Here is a 17,010-nt window from a genome sequence, read left to right as displayed (position 1 = left end):
CCACGGGCGATTCGTATTCTCTCGTATATGTCCATACCTTTGATATTTCCGGATTACATATATAAAAAAATATATTTTTTCTCTTTGAAAACGATTCTCTCTCTCTATCTCTTTCTTTCTCTTTCCGTTTGAATGGAATATTACGCGCGTAATGTACATCGAATATCGGGAATATTCTAGAATTATCTCTTGGTCACTTTTGTCCATTTTGAAGTTACGAGCGTTTCGCCTCGTTATCGCAACGTCATATTATTGAAAAATCCCGAAATGCATGTGCATCCACGCGTTTGGAATACACAAGCGAGTACCTAGTTTGTAATTAATGCATCAGCATGCACGAGCGAGGGAAAATTCGAAGCATGGAAAGAACAAATGAACGACGCAAAGTTTCGAGAGAAAGAAAAAAATATTTTGGCAGAAGATTGAGAAACTATAAAACTAAATAGAGAATTAAATACAGATCTTAGATTTTAAGATTGGCATTAGATTATTAAGATTTTTCTAAAATGCCTACGGGCATCAATATTAAATTGTTTGTCAATTTAATTTGTGATAATACTACTTTAGTTTTGTTAAAATTCCGTTTTAAAACAGAAAATTAAATTCGGCAATTTGTAGCGTTAGAGATACGAGTATATAAATTCACATCGAATTATTTAAGCACTAAAAATCCAGCTTGACCATTTAGAGACTTTATTTACTATTTATCGTGTATTCATATTATGGTTTTGAAAGATACTTTATTTAATATTAGATAATCTTATCTTAATTTTTTTAGGAAAATTTTACTGTAAGTGCTATTTATAGCAACGGAGGAAATGCGATGCGATTTTGCTATTTTTGATTTAAAAATAATATCGTCATATTTGTGAGATTTGACCATTTATTGTGCAGAAATCTTGCACGATTCGTATGCATGTTGCAGTGCCGGTTATAAATTACGCGATCTCGTCTGGCGCAAAAAATATAATATACCGATTGAAAGGATCGATGCCTGGGATGTCGGTAGCGCCAGGCCGAGATGGGGGATTCATCAGACAGGCAGGGTTGCAATCTTTATGATCCTCTTTCTGTTGCAGTTGTGTGCGGCGTCGGCGCGGATGTGGCGTACCATCGACACGTCATGGGGCTTTACGTTACGTGAGGATAATTCAACATGCGTATACCGTAATTCAATTCACGCATTATCAGCCCTCTGATCTGCAGCGATCCTCGCGTCGAACATTCGCGCAAAAGAGAGACCATTGGCTGTCCGCGGGACAGAAGTGAATCGAGAGGAGGCGAGCAAGAGTATTCCGCGATGACTAAACTTCCTAATGACATATACACATTTTTAGACCAAGCATTTATATCGTTATTTTAAGAACGCAACTCAAAAAATTAAGTTTTTCAGAGAAGAGGAAAAGTTATTTTTCAACTAAACAGAAAATTATTGACTAATCAAATAACGTCAGTGAAAATATATTCTTAGAAATATGATCAAATGTCACTTCTGTTCATTTTCGTTTTACTTAACTTTTAAAATGCCATCCTTCTAGAGTTGGATGATTTTGATATCCTACAAAATTATAACAAATCCGGGATAAAAATAATGTAACTCACAACAGTTTATATTTACCTTGATCAGCTAAAATGACAAAATTCAAAATACAACAACTTCTTCTCTTAATTCCAAATGTTCTCTATAAATGACTCATCTCCTTCTTATTTATAAAATCGATACAATTCAAAATATTATAATTTCTTTGAAAAACCTTAAAAATGGCATAAATGCTATTTGATAAACAAATTATGAAGTTAAGAAGTTTACTTATGATTGATAAAATCTAATGATTGAAAAATCATTACTTCATTCATTCATAGTAATTTGAAAATCACACATTTGTAAGTTGTCATTTTTTAATTAAAGCAGCAATACGGTATTCTCCCTAGAAAGCGACATAATTGCAACAGAAGTGATGTTTCGTGAAGTTTTCACAGGAAGTTCTTGAATGAAGGAGGAACATTCCCCAGTTTTAGACATCCGCGACGAGAATAATTGAACTTTTGGATACCATCACAAATTATTGTGCACGTTATGTGTACTTTTCTCCTTTTTTCTAACAGCTGTAGTTATTTGAAAATATATTATTATTGGTCGAAGCTAGATCTTAAATGCTTAAGTAATTCAATCTTGAATCATTAAATATGATATATATGTCTTGACATTATATATCACACTTGTAGTCCAATGAACTGCGCGCCGAAATATTTCCGGACTAAACGCAATTAAACCACTGTAATATAATAATTTCGCGAATTAAATTAAATTTTAATGATTTCGATGCTCAAACAGGCATCATATTTCAAAGATGTTAATATGCTGAAAAAACTGTAATTAAATTTATTGCGAAAAATATTACCTCGGCCTGGAGTCGAACCCGGATCTCTTGTATTCCGTACGAGCGTCCTAAGCCATTAGACTACCGAGGCCTTAGTAATATTCTTCGCAATAATCGGTATATATGTATAAGGAAACAACGTCTTTTTTGTGTGGTATGTATGTCAAGTATATATATATATATATATCATATATTTAGTGATTCAAGATTGAATTATTTAAGCATTTAAGATCTAGCTTCGACCGATATAAATAAATCTAATTTATCAATTGTGTTTCTCACATATACGGTCTAAAAATGAGATTATTATTATATATTATTATTATTTTACGCCAGAGATGGAATGCTTGGTCTAGTTATACATGTCGTTGGAACCCTTGAAGCCGAGGCTTCTTTCATTTAAACGGGGCGACGTCCGATTTTATGGGTAGAGATTTTTCCCGTCTGTTCCTCTTAATTCACCGTTTTCTCGCCGGGACGATTAATATCTGTCCGCTCTGCCGAAGACGGCGGATTTGTCGTCATTTGTTCGACGACTGTTGCTCGCGACGCGACAGTATTTCGAATTGTTAAACTCGTCCGAAAGGCGTCTACTGCTAACGAATGCTTCCTTTCCGCACAGAACAATCGTTTATCTGACCTAGAACTATGTTCGACGTTGAAAAATACTAAGTCGCGACTGCTGACGTTTCGTGAAGTTTTCACGGAAGGTCTGTGAATGAAGGGACATCCGGCAGCTTTAGACAATCTGCGACGAGAATAATTGAAACTTTTGGATCCCACCGCAAAACTTATTACGGGCGAGTTATTTCCTCGAGTTTATTGCTGTGTAAACAACAAAATATTTACGTAGGTATATGGAAATTATTGATTGAACAAAATAAAATAATATTCTGTTTTTAACTAAACGTGAGAGGCTGAACACGAGAGTTTAATTTATACACGCAACGTTATTTCTCATTACTCGTGGATTATTATGCTTTGCGTAACTTCAACCACGGTGCTTTACTTACGATTCCTGGATAAAATCCATTTCATTGGACGCTAGCACGTAATTAAGTACGATGAACGAGGCTTGAAAATCTTTCCGATCATCTTTGCTCGTCGGGTAATCTATTTTTGATTCGTCCCCGACAGATCTAATTTGGGGCTGATTCGATTATTGGTTAACGGAAGTGCGAAGTCGAAGCAAAATTATCTTTAAGACGTAAAATATAATATTTATTCGGTTATGGAGAAAAATGGAAAAGCTGACAGATCCCAAATGATACATATATTGGCTCATACATATATTAGAATATAAACTTTTTTACCTTACAACTTTTTTAATAGAATTTAGCATTCTCCTTCGCTCGCACTTTAAAGGTTCTCATTACTTTAGAACTACAGAATATTCTATAACTCCGTAGTTTTATGGTTCCAACAATATAGAATAAAATAATTTTAAGAAGAAAAATATTTCGCACAATGCACGATCAATAAAAATATAAATAAAATTTCGTCCCCAATTCTTTATAACGGGTCGTCTAAAATCAACTCAATTAAATAATCTCATCTTGATTTATTGACAATGACGCATTTGCAACACATTGCACTGAAAAAAACTACTAAATTAAAAACAAAATATTTATTTGAATAGTTCTAAGTAAATATTTAAATTTATATATAAATACATTTTTATTTGATATAGGAACCATTAATTTGATTTAACTGTTATGTTTTTATTTTGAATGGTAATTTTAGATTCCGGATGTAACCGGAAGCAAATGTTTAGTTAGTACTATTCAAAAAAATGTATATTAAGATTTAATATTTTTTTTTAAATATGGACTTTAACTGCAAAACTTATATTGGATGCAATTGCGATGCACAAGAGAGCGATAGCGTTTGATTAGACATTCCCTTGCGTAGCCACGTTTCACCGAGGCGCATGCAATGAACAACAAAGCGAGACGCGCAAAAAAATAAAAATATTCCAGTCCGTTGCAATTTTTCTCAGGCATTATCCAACCATGCGGCGCCACAGAGAATCTCGCAGAGTGGAAATTGAGAGAGATGTCTTACATTTTTTACGAGGTTCTATGTCGGCGCGCTCTTAATCATTGATCACACGCGGCTACGCGAGAGGAAGAATCCGATTTTTTGGGAACAAATCATTCTTGCATCATTGAGAGCCATTGCGATAAAGTCGAATCACGTTCCCGCGATACAGATTGATATAAACATTAGAATAAAATACTTTTCGGAATTGTTTCCTTATTTATACTTTCATTTACTATTACGAGAAACAGCTGCACATGGGATGCATTTTGTAGGGATTGTAAACTTGATGCTGCTCTCTTCTTAATCGCATCCGATATATCCTAATTCCTAAATAACACTTAGACAACACGCGTTGTTTAAAAGATCTCTTTATGTCTTTTAAATATCTTTTAGACATGTATCTCCCAAAAGATGTCTATCCCAAGGAATACATTTTAGTCAAAATACACACACACATAGTTAAAAGTCAATATAATAATTTTTTATTACAAGATTTGATGGCCATCAAAGAAATGTCCACAAAACTAACAGTAAATTTTGCGGTACAATCCAACTCGACAGACACGATTGATAGCGAGAAGTGATGCTGTTGCACACTTCCAGAAAACTTTCACTGAATTTGTGAGACTAGCGCAAAGTGATTTTTGTGTCATTCAGTAGCAACAAAGAGATGATTGTCGACATCGATTTTTCCCCAGAAAATGTTTGAATAAAGTTATTTTGATTTTCTGTTGATTTTTGTGTGTTTCTTGGGAGGATGACTGTATGACGTCTTTTAGACATATAAGTTGTCTGGATAGAGCTAGAGAGAGTCTGGATAGACCTCTAAGGGTCTTTAGATAGAGCAAGCCCGCTAAAGTTTTATGTCATATTTGGTCTCTCCAGACGCAGCCTTGTCTGTTAATTCTCGTGTGTTTTCGATTGTAGGGCGGCGTCAGGTGTAATCTTCTTCCTTGAGGTGACTTGGGCCATTACGCTATTCGTGCAGCTCTGCGTCAGGTACGTTTAAATAAACGAATTTAATTTCAATAATTTTTAACATTTGGAAAAAGGTATATTCTAAAATGTTATTTATCTTTTCACTTGATCAATACACAAATTTATTTATTGACTGGTATAAAATAATTGCATCTTTAAAAAATATATATAAATTAAGCGATCAGATTTTAATAAGCTTCTCGGCGTAATGAGTCTATAAACGTAACGCGAGTACTGTGTGACTTTGCAAATTGCCCGAAATTGGTTCGTGCATGTATATCGAGGGAGCGATAAGCCCAGCAAACAACGAGGTTGAGAAGGCCCCAGGGAATTACCGTTCGAGGTCCGAATAGGATAACACGTAAAAGAAGCGGCAAAGCTAGCCCAGCAATTACCAAGCAGGTAGGAAGTTCGCTCCAGTTTTCCCCGCATTTTCCGACAAGAGGAGCAACGAGGCAAGTTCCGGTAGACTACCAGATAACTATATAGATAACGCTTCACGATCCGAAAGGATGGTGGTGAAGCGCAGCGGTAGTCATCTTTAAGCCAGATAAATGCGTCACACAAGCTAGAAGATGAAGATAGAAACTTTTTTCTCGCGTCTTCGAACTTAATTGTGGAGATGTATCAAATTAACAAGCTGATTACTCCGTTCTCATGTGTGCCACACGTTTTCTCAACAATTAGTTTATAGAGATTTCTCAAGTTGTATATTTTTTGTTTTATACACGCAAAGAATAATTTTGTTAAACTATCTAAAAATTTAGCTACGAGGGTGGTTCAAGTCAAACTGGAACTTTTTTATTCTTATGTTCATGAGAATGAAAGTCCCAGTTTGACTTGAACCACCCACGTATATACAGATCTGAAAATAATATTGTTAGTCTATTAAAATTATTATGTCATATATATATATATATAATATCAAATTATATCCAACTTGAGTTATTTTTAATCATTTCTGTAGGTCGCCATTTAAAATATCATTAATTTAATTAAAAGGACAGAGTTAAACAATTCAAGAAAATATATTAAATTTGATTTGAACTCAGTTTATTATTTAGTATATACATATATTAATATATGAACGTTGTTTACTTTGAAACTAACCACAGTGGATTTACATTTTGACATATATGAAAGTAAAAAATAAAAGAAATTAGGTTTCTTTTATATCTAACAATGTAGGATGCTCAAACATAATGAGTAATACTGCAAAAAATTTCCATTGATATTCTAACAATCAACTTGATCAGCGTTCTACATAATTCTTCGATGGTTAACGAAATTATATATTCAAATCTGTGTCGTAGCTAAATTTTTAGATACTTTAGCAATACCGTTTCCTCTACGTATATTTATTGGTAGTTAACATATTAATATAAATTTTGTTAAGTCTTTCGGAAAACGTGGCCTTAATTGTCGCGCGGATGACGAGCTTATAGTTTTTGTCATCTAAGCTCATATCGATCAGCGCGGGATGGTAGCCAATGGAACGACGACGTTGCCAGCATTCTTCGCAAGCTAGTGGGAGGAAGTAAAAGAAGTTCTGCGGGGTCTACGGTTTTATCGAGTAACTTAACTTAGCGATCCATCCGGAATCGACGCTGCTGCGGAAGTTTATGTCCTCGACGACGGTGCCATTAAAACTGCTGGTCGGAGCGATCGATCACTCCGATCTACGTGGAGATGATCGAACGGCTAAGAGAAGAGATAGTGTCGCTTCTCGTAGAAAAACGGATTTCCAATGAAGACATCTTCTTTTATATCTGTTCACCGCGCAGGGATGAAAGCCCATCAGATCACTCTTTCTCTTTCTGTCTCTTTCAATACGGATAATCCAATTAAAAATATTACAGTTACTTGTTAAAGGAATACTGAGAAAGATGAATGTTTCTCTTAATTGATCTTGTAGATTTTCTCAACTATCTTTAAAGATACCAGGAAGATTTATCCTCGTATTAAGATTCGCACGCTGCGCAAAGTCGATTTTCTTTTTTTATTGCAAGCTGACGAGTTTTAAATCCACCACGACGGCTAATTTCGTAAATTAATAATAGCTCCGGAACGCGAGTGATAATTATATCTCCGCGGAAATTTTGCCGATAATCTCGGGCAAATCGCTTCCCGGCAATTTTCTTCTCGATACAGTTACCGCAGCGATTTCCGCTAAATTGCGCTGTGAACGCAATTGCCATAGCGTGCGTTAGCGTAACATATTTCAATTAGACAAATATTTTCATTTCATGTGTTACGTGAGCCAAGAAAATATATAAAGATTACGTAAAGCTGGTTGTTGCGTTTTTGTAGAATACTGTACAAATTGAGGTCTTATTTTAACGCGAGATTTCTTTTGTATATTTAGGATTAAACTTGTTAATCTCATAAAAAATGTACTCGACGAGAGTATTAGACGCTGAAAGTTGTATCGATAGAAAAGTCATTTTATTACTCCGTTTTAAAACGGAGATTCAAGTGGGAAATGATGGAACCATAATCAGGAAAATCAGGATATAAATGTTGATTGCTCGCGTATTCAGCGAAAGACGTTGCTTTCGAAAGTTCTGATTATCGAATGCAAATCGGGCAAATCTTCTAGTTTTACGAACATCAGATAACATATATTATAAATACTTTTACAAACATTTGCAAATTATAGATTCACGTGTGTATGTAAATACCGAAAAACGTCTCGTTCACTCTCAAATTGATTAGATTTTCAAAATGCAATTAGATAAAATTAAAATAAAATTTCGCAATAATGAAATAATTTTGATTTGTTTAAAAAGTTTATTTACCATTATATATATAATATATATAATTTAATTCACAAATAAAAAGTTTTAGATATATCAAATTATTCAATTTGCTTAAATTCTTTAAAACATTGTCACAGAAAATAATCCTTTTAATTTTGCAAACTCAGAGAAACTTCTCTTTTTACGAAAAAAAGACAGTATACATTTTGACGGTTTATTTTCGCAGGAACGAGGATTCTCTTTGTTCACGTTGCTGGTCTAGTGTCCTGGCGGCCACGCGGGGCTGGCGAAGAGCGTTGTTTTATCTACCGTTGTCCTGCATCTTAGCGTGGCGACCCAATAAACTTTGGCTATCCTACGTTGCGGGTAAGTACGACGGGGTTTATTTCCGTGAACCTCTGACAGATAGAATGTGCTTGCAGCCGGCCTGTTGGCGGTACTGTCCTTACTGCATATTGCATCGAGCGCGCTAGGACGACGAGATCCTTGCCAATCGAACACTGGTACCGACTCGGTAGGAGAGAGCCTCTTGAACTCCAGACAGGAGAATTACGATCGTTTCGAGGAAGTTCTGGTAAGTATTTCCAAGATCGGCAATCGGAAAATCCCGCAAGAAGCTCGCGAATTAATTTTCTCTTGGTTCTCTTTTTCACAAAATATTAATCTAGTATGTACACACAAACACACACACACATACACATATATATATAAATATATATATTTTTCGATTACTGCTATCCATCATTGTCTGTTTTATGAGGTGACGGAGGTTCTCGATGACGGTGTGTCAGGACCAGGACGCTGTCCCGGGGACAGCGACGGTGAGATATGACACGAACGACGGTCCTCCTGGGCTAGTGAATCTGATGAGGATAGCGAGCCTGAACAGAGGACGTGTCAAATCGCCACACTATCTTAGTCCTTGATGGATTTCGACTTGATCTCGTCATGTATCAAGAGAGGTCAATTGAGCACCCGATTCAGCTTACGGGAAGAACAAACGCGAGAAGTGCGCGAGGCCGAAATAATGCCTTCTAAAATTGTAAATTGAGGGAAGCGATTTCAAAGAAATCATCATGGGAGATTCAGAAAAGATGAGAGAGAGAGAGAGAGAGAGAGTGAGTTTTAATTTTTTGATTTACAAATCTGCGAAAGAAAAAAAAACGATGCGAGGTATCGCATCGTTTTGCGTGAAAGAATGAATGTGAGAAGGAGTGAACATTTTTTTTAGATAGACACTTGTTAGTTACATATAATTTTCGATACGTTATGTCTTTTAGAAAACAATAGATATAATTGTATAATACATAATTGCATGACGTACAAAACAATCGTAAAATTTCATTATAAAATCATTCGATATGCTATATTAAATTGTCAATATTCATATATACAATTGCTAATAAATACTTTTTAAAAGTATTCTACATAGAATTTATTTCAATAGAGAAGTCATGATGAGAAATAAAATTGTTTTACCTAAAAAAACAGGGTTCTTGCAAATTTAATACCTGCAAGAAATTACGATAAAAGGAACTTGTAAGAAAAAAAAGTACTTAAAGTGTGCTTAACTGGTTTGTTATGACATTTTTAAAATCTTACCCTTCTAATAACAGAGAAGACTTTGGTCGGTATTCATCGCAATTTTTATATAAGAAAATTCTTATGTATGAGATCGTTTTAAAAATCGATCGGTTACTAAACTGTATTAGCTTCTTAAAATATATATATTACTTAAGAAGGTCTTAAAATAAGAACCAACTATGAATACTGACTTCTATATTTTATTGCTTTTTTTTAAATAGGAACTTCGAATCACACGATAATGAAAAGATGAAAAATTATGCACTGACAAAAGGGTTAGATTGTAAAGAGAAAATTAATTACAGATAATCTAAAAATTGAATCTTAACAAAAAATGAATATATATATACGTATATATGTTCCAGATTTAAACCAGATTTAAACAATTATTTCGTTATGATATATTTCAACACACAGAAACTAAATACGATATCAGCGTCGACCATTAATATGATATATCATAATATAATATTATAGTTTTATTATAATGAGAAAAATATATAAACAATCTGAAATTTAAAATATTCAGTATACTTTCTTTTATAATACTTCAGTAGCATTTCGGTATCTACTTAATTTATTTAATGACAAGCTGTATGGCTTGTCATTAAAATACGAATAAAAAAAAGACGATGGATAAAAACTTTTCGTTCAAAACGTTTCGGAATCAAATGCTTTCCATCATGTTCATCGTTCACTTAGATCTGAAAGAACAAAATTATATTACACTTCTTCGACCACACGTTTTTTCGATATGACTTCACATACATATCATAACCAACAATAACGAAGAAAATCACATTGCGACAGTCAAATTTACATCGTCCGTTGTCAACTACTTACCGACTCATGTAAATTGTCATTACATTAATATCTATTTAATTGAAGAGGGACCGGTGGTTCCGAAATGTTTTGAAATTGAAATTGACGTTTTTAAATTAAGTTTTGTATCGTTCTTATACTATATGCTTCAACGGCTCGATTATTGACCTTAGTTTTATATTAAGGAATTGTAAAACCATCTATTTCACATTTTAATTTCTATTAAAACACATCAAGAAAGTAAGACACATTCAATTTTTCAAAGCTTTACACAGACATAAACTATTATACTTATTACCACACATCGGATGTGAATTAATAAGTTTTTCACAAGCAATAAGTTCTAAATAATTTGCAGCGTTTATTGTATTGTGAAGTCCATAAACAGAATGGGTTACGAAAAATTATTTCGCATAATGGCCTCATCTTGTTGGATATCATTGAATCTGTCAAAAAACGAAAACTTTATAAATCTATAAAAATATACACAAATTAATCTTTTCAGTTAGTAAATGGGCTGTATGTATTTTTCTTGATTTGTTTACGTTAAAAATAAATATAATAAAAAAAGATAAGGCCAGAAATATAATAGCAAGTTGTAACAGTAAAACAATAATTGAAGCGGAAGGTCGAGACTTATCTAATCAAATTAAAAAAATTTTTTATATTAACTTTAAATTATTGTTAAAATATATCATACTCCTGCAAGAAGAATGACACAAGTCGAAATGTAACATAACAATTTAGCATAAACCGAAAATAACAGTTATCGTAAAAATTTTATCTAAAAAAATCATCGATTAGAAGTTGGTATTTATTCACAGGGAAAACAATCACTGCTAAATATTCAAGAAATTGTTACAAAAATGTAATTTTCATAAAACATCAACTTTCATGTATTCTGACTACGAATAACCATTATATATAATTAAAACTATTTTCGTTGCGAATAACCATTACAGATATCGGAAATTATTTGGGTTACGAATAACTATAATATTACCGATGACACGATATATGACCAGAATTTTATTTCGGTTAACCAAAGTTTCTAAACTATAGTATATACAAACTTTGTTGGTTACCGGTAAGCAATATCGAATACGAACAAACGATTTCTAATTGCTATTGGCCGTTGTCAATTTTATACTACGAAATATAACAGACGCGCTACTACAGAGCTTTTAATATTATATATACAAATATGCATATAACACTTACTAATCGATTACACTTAACCCTCGATACACATGTCAAACGCATAATCTCCGCGATGACAGTCGCTCACGAGGGCTGTGTGTTCCAAATTTACTGCCAACACTGAAAATACTACAGTTTACGTTACGTGCACTATAGATTTTCAGTACCGACAGTCAATTTTGGTACACAGCCGAAGTGAGCGAGACAATCAAATCGAAACGACGTACGCTCACGGCACAAAGTTACGCACGCGATAAGATCGAGCTCTAGCAACTAGCAACAATAGAATAAATAATATATGTTAAAGCGGAGAGTATAGACTCTTACATAGTGCATAATGCATAAGGTATAAGAAAATCAAACAATCAACGTCCTCTATTACGTGGAAAGAAAAGAAGTAAAAAACTTTGGTTCATTTTCTTAAACATTATGCGTTATGCGTTTTGCAAGGGTATGTGCTCCCCGTTTAAATCTATGACCTTATGTTGTGGCTATCTCGTCGTTACGACGTAAATAACATGTAAAAAATTAAATTCAATGATCAAATTTAATTGGTAGATAAAAGATATTTGTCGTTTTTTGATGAACAAAATTTTTTGTTCATACATATATTTATGCATACAAAATACATGCACGTGCCTAAAGAAAAAATTCACCAAGAATAAAGAAAGTTTTGAATACCAGAGTTGTGCATCTACACGTAAATTATAATATTCTACGTTTACGTGTTACAAATATGTGGTGACACTAATGTATGATATATCGAAAAAGATACAGAGGTAGTAACATGATCTATACAAAATTTGAACAGATTTAAAACCGGTTTTGTTTAAAAAAACACTGTATTTGGTTACATAATTATATATTTGCAAATAAAGTATTGCTGAACTTATGCAAACGTAATGATGTACACAAGTCCTTTTACTATACTTTTTATATTATTATTTATTTAACCTTGCATAACTCGAAATGAGTACAGTTAAATAAAATGTTAATTAAAAAATAACAACTTATATTCTGCATAAGTGTTTTTAAATCTTTTATGGAAATCCATTTTTATTTGTAGTGCGCGGATATCCAATAAAATTTTACAAATATTGATTTTTTTCAATTAATAAAAAATTTTATTATATATTTTTTGTATACTTTTCTATTATATATAATTTTTTCTTACATAATTTATTAATCTATCATAATATAAGCATTCCTTTACCACTTGCATCATTACAATTATTTTGCATTGTGTAATATTATTTAAAAACCTGTGTAATGCTATTTTTTGCCGTTTTACAAAAAATAAGTAATCTTAAATTTAAAGCGTTCCAGTTAAAGGATCCTTAGGCGCCCATTTTGGATCCTATTTCTTAAGCCCGTCCAAAATCTTCACCAAAAGCGCGTTACCACCTAATCGTTTAATTTCAGCCCTCGCAGTCGATTCCAATTCTTCAAGTACATTTCTTGTGTATTCAAAGGAACCAAATTTCTTTAATAATTTAACGCAATAACGTTTCACTTCGATATCCTTTGTTCGTTGTCGTAAAATATCTTTATTAATCATTATTAAAGAAATATATAAATCTAATAAATTATAATAAAAATTTTCAAACCTGAAGTATATGGAGCAATTAGTAAACAAAATTTATTAATTCTATAACGAATATACTTTTTACTAAATAAAAATAACATTTGATAAAGGATACTTATTATTTGTCTATCTTCAGGATTGCTTCTAAGGGCATGAATAATCGGAAAGCTGAATTTTCCTTCAGTCAAATCTTCACAATAACTTTTATTCTCAGCGTACTGAAACAAAAATAAATGTAGGTAATATAAATTTATTTCATTAAATCGAATATATTATCGCTTACATCATCGAGGCACATGTTACAATAATCGTCGCGTATTTGAAAATATAATCCTAAAGTAGCTATTAATGACGAAAGATCTTCTTCATAAGTTGAGAACAGTTTCATTAATCTTACCGCTAAATTGAAGAGCCCACCAGTTTCTGCAAAATTAATGAATGTTTAAATCCTTTTTTAACATAAATGACTTTTTTCTATGTACATATATAAAATAGAGATTGTATAAATATTAGCAGTTACTTCTTATTATCATAGTCTTGTATTCTTCCTCAGTTGGACAGATGAAATTATCTCTCCAATAAATATCCATTCCCTGACCTCTATGCAGCTCTAATAATTGCTCCGAATATACCTGTTTTGCCTGATAATAATATATGTATATACAGGGTGTCCCATTTTAAAGAATCCATTCAAATATCTCAGAAGCACTGCGTTAAATCGAAAAATGTTTCAGACAAAAGTTTTGTGACTTCGAGGGGGACATAAGATGGTATCATTGGTTTGACCTTGGGTGGCGTTGTCAAGGTCAGGGCAAGGTCGCTTTGAATTTTTTAAATGGAGCCTCCCATTTTTCATTAGATATTCTTGTAGCTCGAGAGCTTTCCAAAACACTATAATTAAGTTCATTTTCATTAAGTACTTTTTGAGTTATAAAGTTTGAAGGTTACAGTACCGCCGGCATTAGCATTACCTAAGGTGTCAGACCGACGACTAAAATCTCTTGAATGTTGTTCAGGATCATGACCTGGATAACATTTGTCAAGATCAAGGCCATTGGAGGTTGTACCTTTTATTTTCATTTTTATGTAGAAATGAATTTTTAGTGCAAAAATGAAAATAAGAGAAACTACCTCTAATGACTATGATCTTGACAAATGTTGTCCAGGTCGTTTCAAGCCTTATAACTTGAAAAATATTTAATGAAAATGAACTTAATGATAGTGTTTTGGAAAGCTCTCGAGGTTAGCTACAAGAATATCAAATGAAAAATGGGGAGCACCGTTTAAAAAATTCATCTTATGTCTCCCTCGAAGTCACAAAACTTTTGTCTGAAACATTTTTCGATTTAACTCAGGGTTTCTGAGATATTTGAATCAATCCATTAAAATGGGACACCCTGTATATATATGTGTATAATATATACTATTATATTTTCGATTTCTAATTTATTTGTATTTAATATATATATTGAATATGTATTAACTTAAATCATTATTTGTAATGTTGTGTGTCACATATTTTTTTAGATAATCATGTTTATATGGACTTTTTTACTTGAAATAAACCCATGAATCGCTCTATTAAGTATGGCAACATACTTAACTAACACCCTGTATGTGTATTAATTTCTTATTTTCATTTTTACACTTTTAGTAATTAAAATCAATCATATGACGAATAAAAAAAGGAAAAAGAGGAACAAGTAGATAACAAAAACTGCATTGTAATAGCAATTATGGCCGTATACAGTAGTGTGTCCGATTAATACACCTAATATTCGAATAAATAAATAAAAATTGAACAAAAATACTCATTCGAATATTTCTCTTTTATTCGTCAAGAAACGAATAAATACTTTTCCATTTCATTTGAATGAATATTTTTTTAATATGATTACGAATATTTTCGTTTCGTATTCACTTTTACTATGTGTTATCTGCACATAGCTTTTAAAGCCTGCAAGTGAAAACAGAAATCTATAAAAATAATGACTACGATTACAGCGTGCGCTTAGACTGCGATCTATACGATGAACATCCTTGCTTAACCTATAGATCAAACAAAGACATTTTTAATTATGCCGAGGGGTCTCGTCCAGGTAAATAATTGTAGTAGTGCGCCTGCGCACGTCCTGCCAACAGAATTCAAAGTCTAGGGGAAAAGAAAAAAATATTTTTCCCTTTCCCGTACCGCGGCGTTTCCCTCGCCGCGCGTGCTCGGCCATCTTCATAGTTTAAAACAGGGAAGGCCCGGACGAGTCTCTTAGTATAATAACATCCGCTTCGGGGAGGTCAAGGGAGGGATTCCATCCGGACGAGACCCCTCGGCATAATTATGATCGAACTTCACTTGGTAAGTTCGTTTGATTTATAAATTATGCCTCCAGGTCTCGTCCGGATGGATAAATAATTGTAGATGTTTGAAACGTGACTCGTTCCTGTCACCGTGGGACAGATAACGGGAAAGTTATTTGACAGGAAGTCCGGGTATAACTACAGCGCTGCCTGTTAGAAGAAGACATGGCTTTTTATTAAATAAAATACGCGAACAATATGAAACTATAACTATTTATGACTATAACAATGTTTTTCTCTAAAAATGTTATGTATCTATATTCATGCTTGCGACAATAACTAATGAACTTAACACTAACCAATCTGGAAAACCGCCGGAATGGCGTGGCGTATCAAATTAGGCTTTTTCTTGGTCTACGTGTAACACCGCCTTAGCGAACGCATCTATATCTATAATCTGTCTATTATAAAAGTTTGCGAAAACACGAGATTCGCCGGACCATCCCGCCGCACGCTTAATAAGATCTACAGGAACACCTTTTCGCGCCGCGAGAGATGTTGAGGCGTGCCACGTACTGTGTGTGGAAAAAGCATCACTAACTCCGCAATCCGATAAGGTAGATCTAATCCAGCGACTGATCGTCTGGGATCCCACTGCTGTGTGTGGACGTTTGAGTGCGATAAACAGAATCACAGGCTGAAGGGCGAATATCTCGAGTCCGCGAAATATAATCAGATAGCAATGTGACGATGCATAGATTTCTGTGCCCCTCCAAGCAGGGAAAAGATAACAGTGGCTGAGATCGACCTGAAGCTGAGGTTTTTAGATGATCTGGGATACAGATGAAAGCCCTCTCCGCGGAGATCAAAACCTGCGAGACACAAATCGCCGCTAGGGTATGGCAACGTTGGCCCGATGCCAGCGCCAGTAACAAGACTAACTTTTTTGTGAGAGTTTCTAAAGACAAAGATTCGTGAGGAAAGAGAGCGGCTAGTTTCGCCACTATTGGAGAGGGGTCCCAGATGTAATCGTAGCGCGACCGAGATGGCTTCAATACGCTTACGCCTTTACAGAAACGTCTAACGAGAGGTTCACAACAACGCCGATCGCGTTGGTTGAAATAAGCAAGATCGCCGACCTGGCGACGTTAAGCGCAGAATAAGAACCTACTGTTTGCAATAGGTCTGACAGAAAATAAAGGACGTCTTCAGTTTTCGGTGCAAACAGTGAGCAGTGATGAAGATGAACGTAATTCCACCAGAAACGCAGAGGACTTGAGTATTGACTGATAGTAGATGGTGCAAGAGATGCTATGATGATGTCGATGGCGGGCTGAGGGACGCCTCTGGTTTGGAAAGCTTG

General features: G+C 33.9%; 3 protein-coding genes across 5 annotated transcripts in view; 1 reads left to right on the top strand and 2 right to left on the bottom strand.

Annotated features, from left to right (window-relative positions):
* Positions 1-9,278, top strand: part of LOC108725692 (uncharacterized) — a 29,365-nt gene extending 20,087 nt beyond the window's left edge. For all 3 annotated transcript variants that reach the window (XM_018452875.1, XM_018452874.1, XM_018452873.1), the window contains exons 3-7: positions 1,080-1,140; positions 5,352-5,423; positions 8,388-8,527; positions 8,584-8,735; positions 8,922-9,278. In XM_018452875.1, the coding sequence (XP_018308377.1) occupies positions 1,080-1,140; positions 5,352-5,423; positions 8,388-8,527; positions 8,584-8,735; positions 8,922-8,993 (497 nt within the window). In that variant the 3' untranslated portion in view covers positions 8,994-9,278. The remainder of the gene's footprint in view (positions 1-1,079; positions 1,141-5,351; positions 5,424-8,387; positions 8,528-8,583; positions 8,736-8,921) is intronic.
* A 3,696-nt stretch (positions 9,279-12,974) lies between these two features.
* LOC108725694 (geranylgeranyl pyrophosphate synthase) lies at positions 12,975-14,235 on the bottom strand. The gene is made up of 4 exons (XM_018452877.1): positions 13,873-14,235; positions 13,636-13,775; positions 13,468-13,570; positions 12,975-13,312 (listed from the first exon to the last, which is right to left on the bottom strand). The coding sequence occupies exons 1-4, from the start codon at positions 13,940-13,942 to the stop codon at positions 13,125-13,127; spliced, it is 501 nt and encodes a 166-aa protein (XP_018308379.1). The 5' UTR covers positions 13,943-14,235; the 3' UTR covers positions 12,975-13,124.
* Positions 14,236-15,283: 1,048 nt separating this feature from the next.
* Positions 15,284-17,010, bottom strand: part of LOC108725685 (uncharacterized) — a 3,732-nt gene continuing 2,005 nt past the window's right edge. Inside the window, 2 exon segments of the mRNA XM_018452865.1 lie at positions 15,284-16,720; positions 16,723-17,006. Coding sequence (XP_018308367.1) covers positions 16,271-16,720; positions 16,723-17,006 — 734 coding nt within the window. The 3' untranslated portion in view covers positions 15,284-16,270.

The sequence above is a fragment of the Mycetomoellerius zeteki genome, unplaced genomic scaffold (genome assembly GCF_001594055.1).
Source record: "Mycetomoellerius zeteki isolate Tzet28-1 unplaced genomic scaffold, Tzet1.0 scaffold355, whole genome shotgun sequence".
Classification (NCBI taxonomy): Eukaryota; Metazoa; Arthropoda; class Insecta; order Hymenoptera; family Formicidae; genus Mycetomoellerius; species Mycetomoellerius zeteki.
This window is presented reverse-complemented; position numbering and strand designations above follow the sequence as displayed.

Excerpts from the sequence above, each read along its gene's own strand:
- LOC108725694 (XM_018452877.1), bottom strand. The coding sequence starts at position 13,942 with ATGGATATTTATTGGAGAGATAATTTCATCTGTCCAACTGAGGAAGAA. Across the intron at positions 13,776-13,872 it reads CAAGACTATGATAATAAGAA|AAACTGGTGGGCTCTTCAAT; the intron begins GTAACTGCTAAT and ends TTAATTTTGCAG. Across the intron at positions 13,313-13,467 it reads TGAAGATAGACAAATAATAA|ATATTTTACGACAACGAACA; the intron begins GTATCCTTTATC and ends TGATTAATAAAG.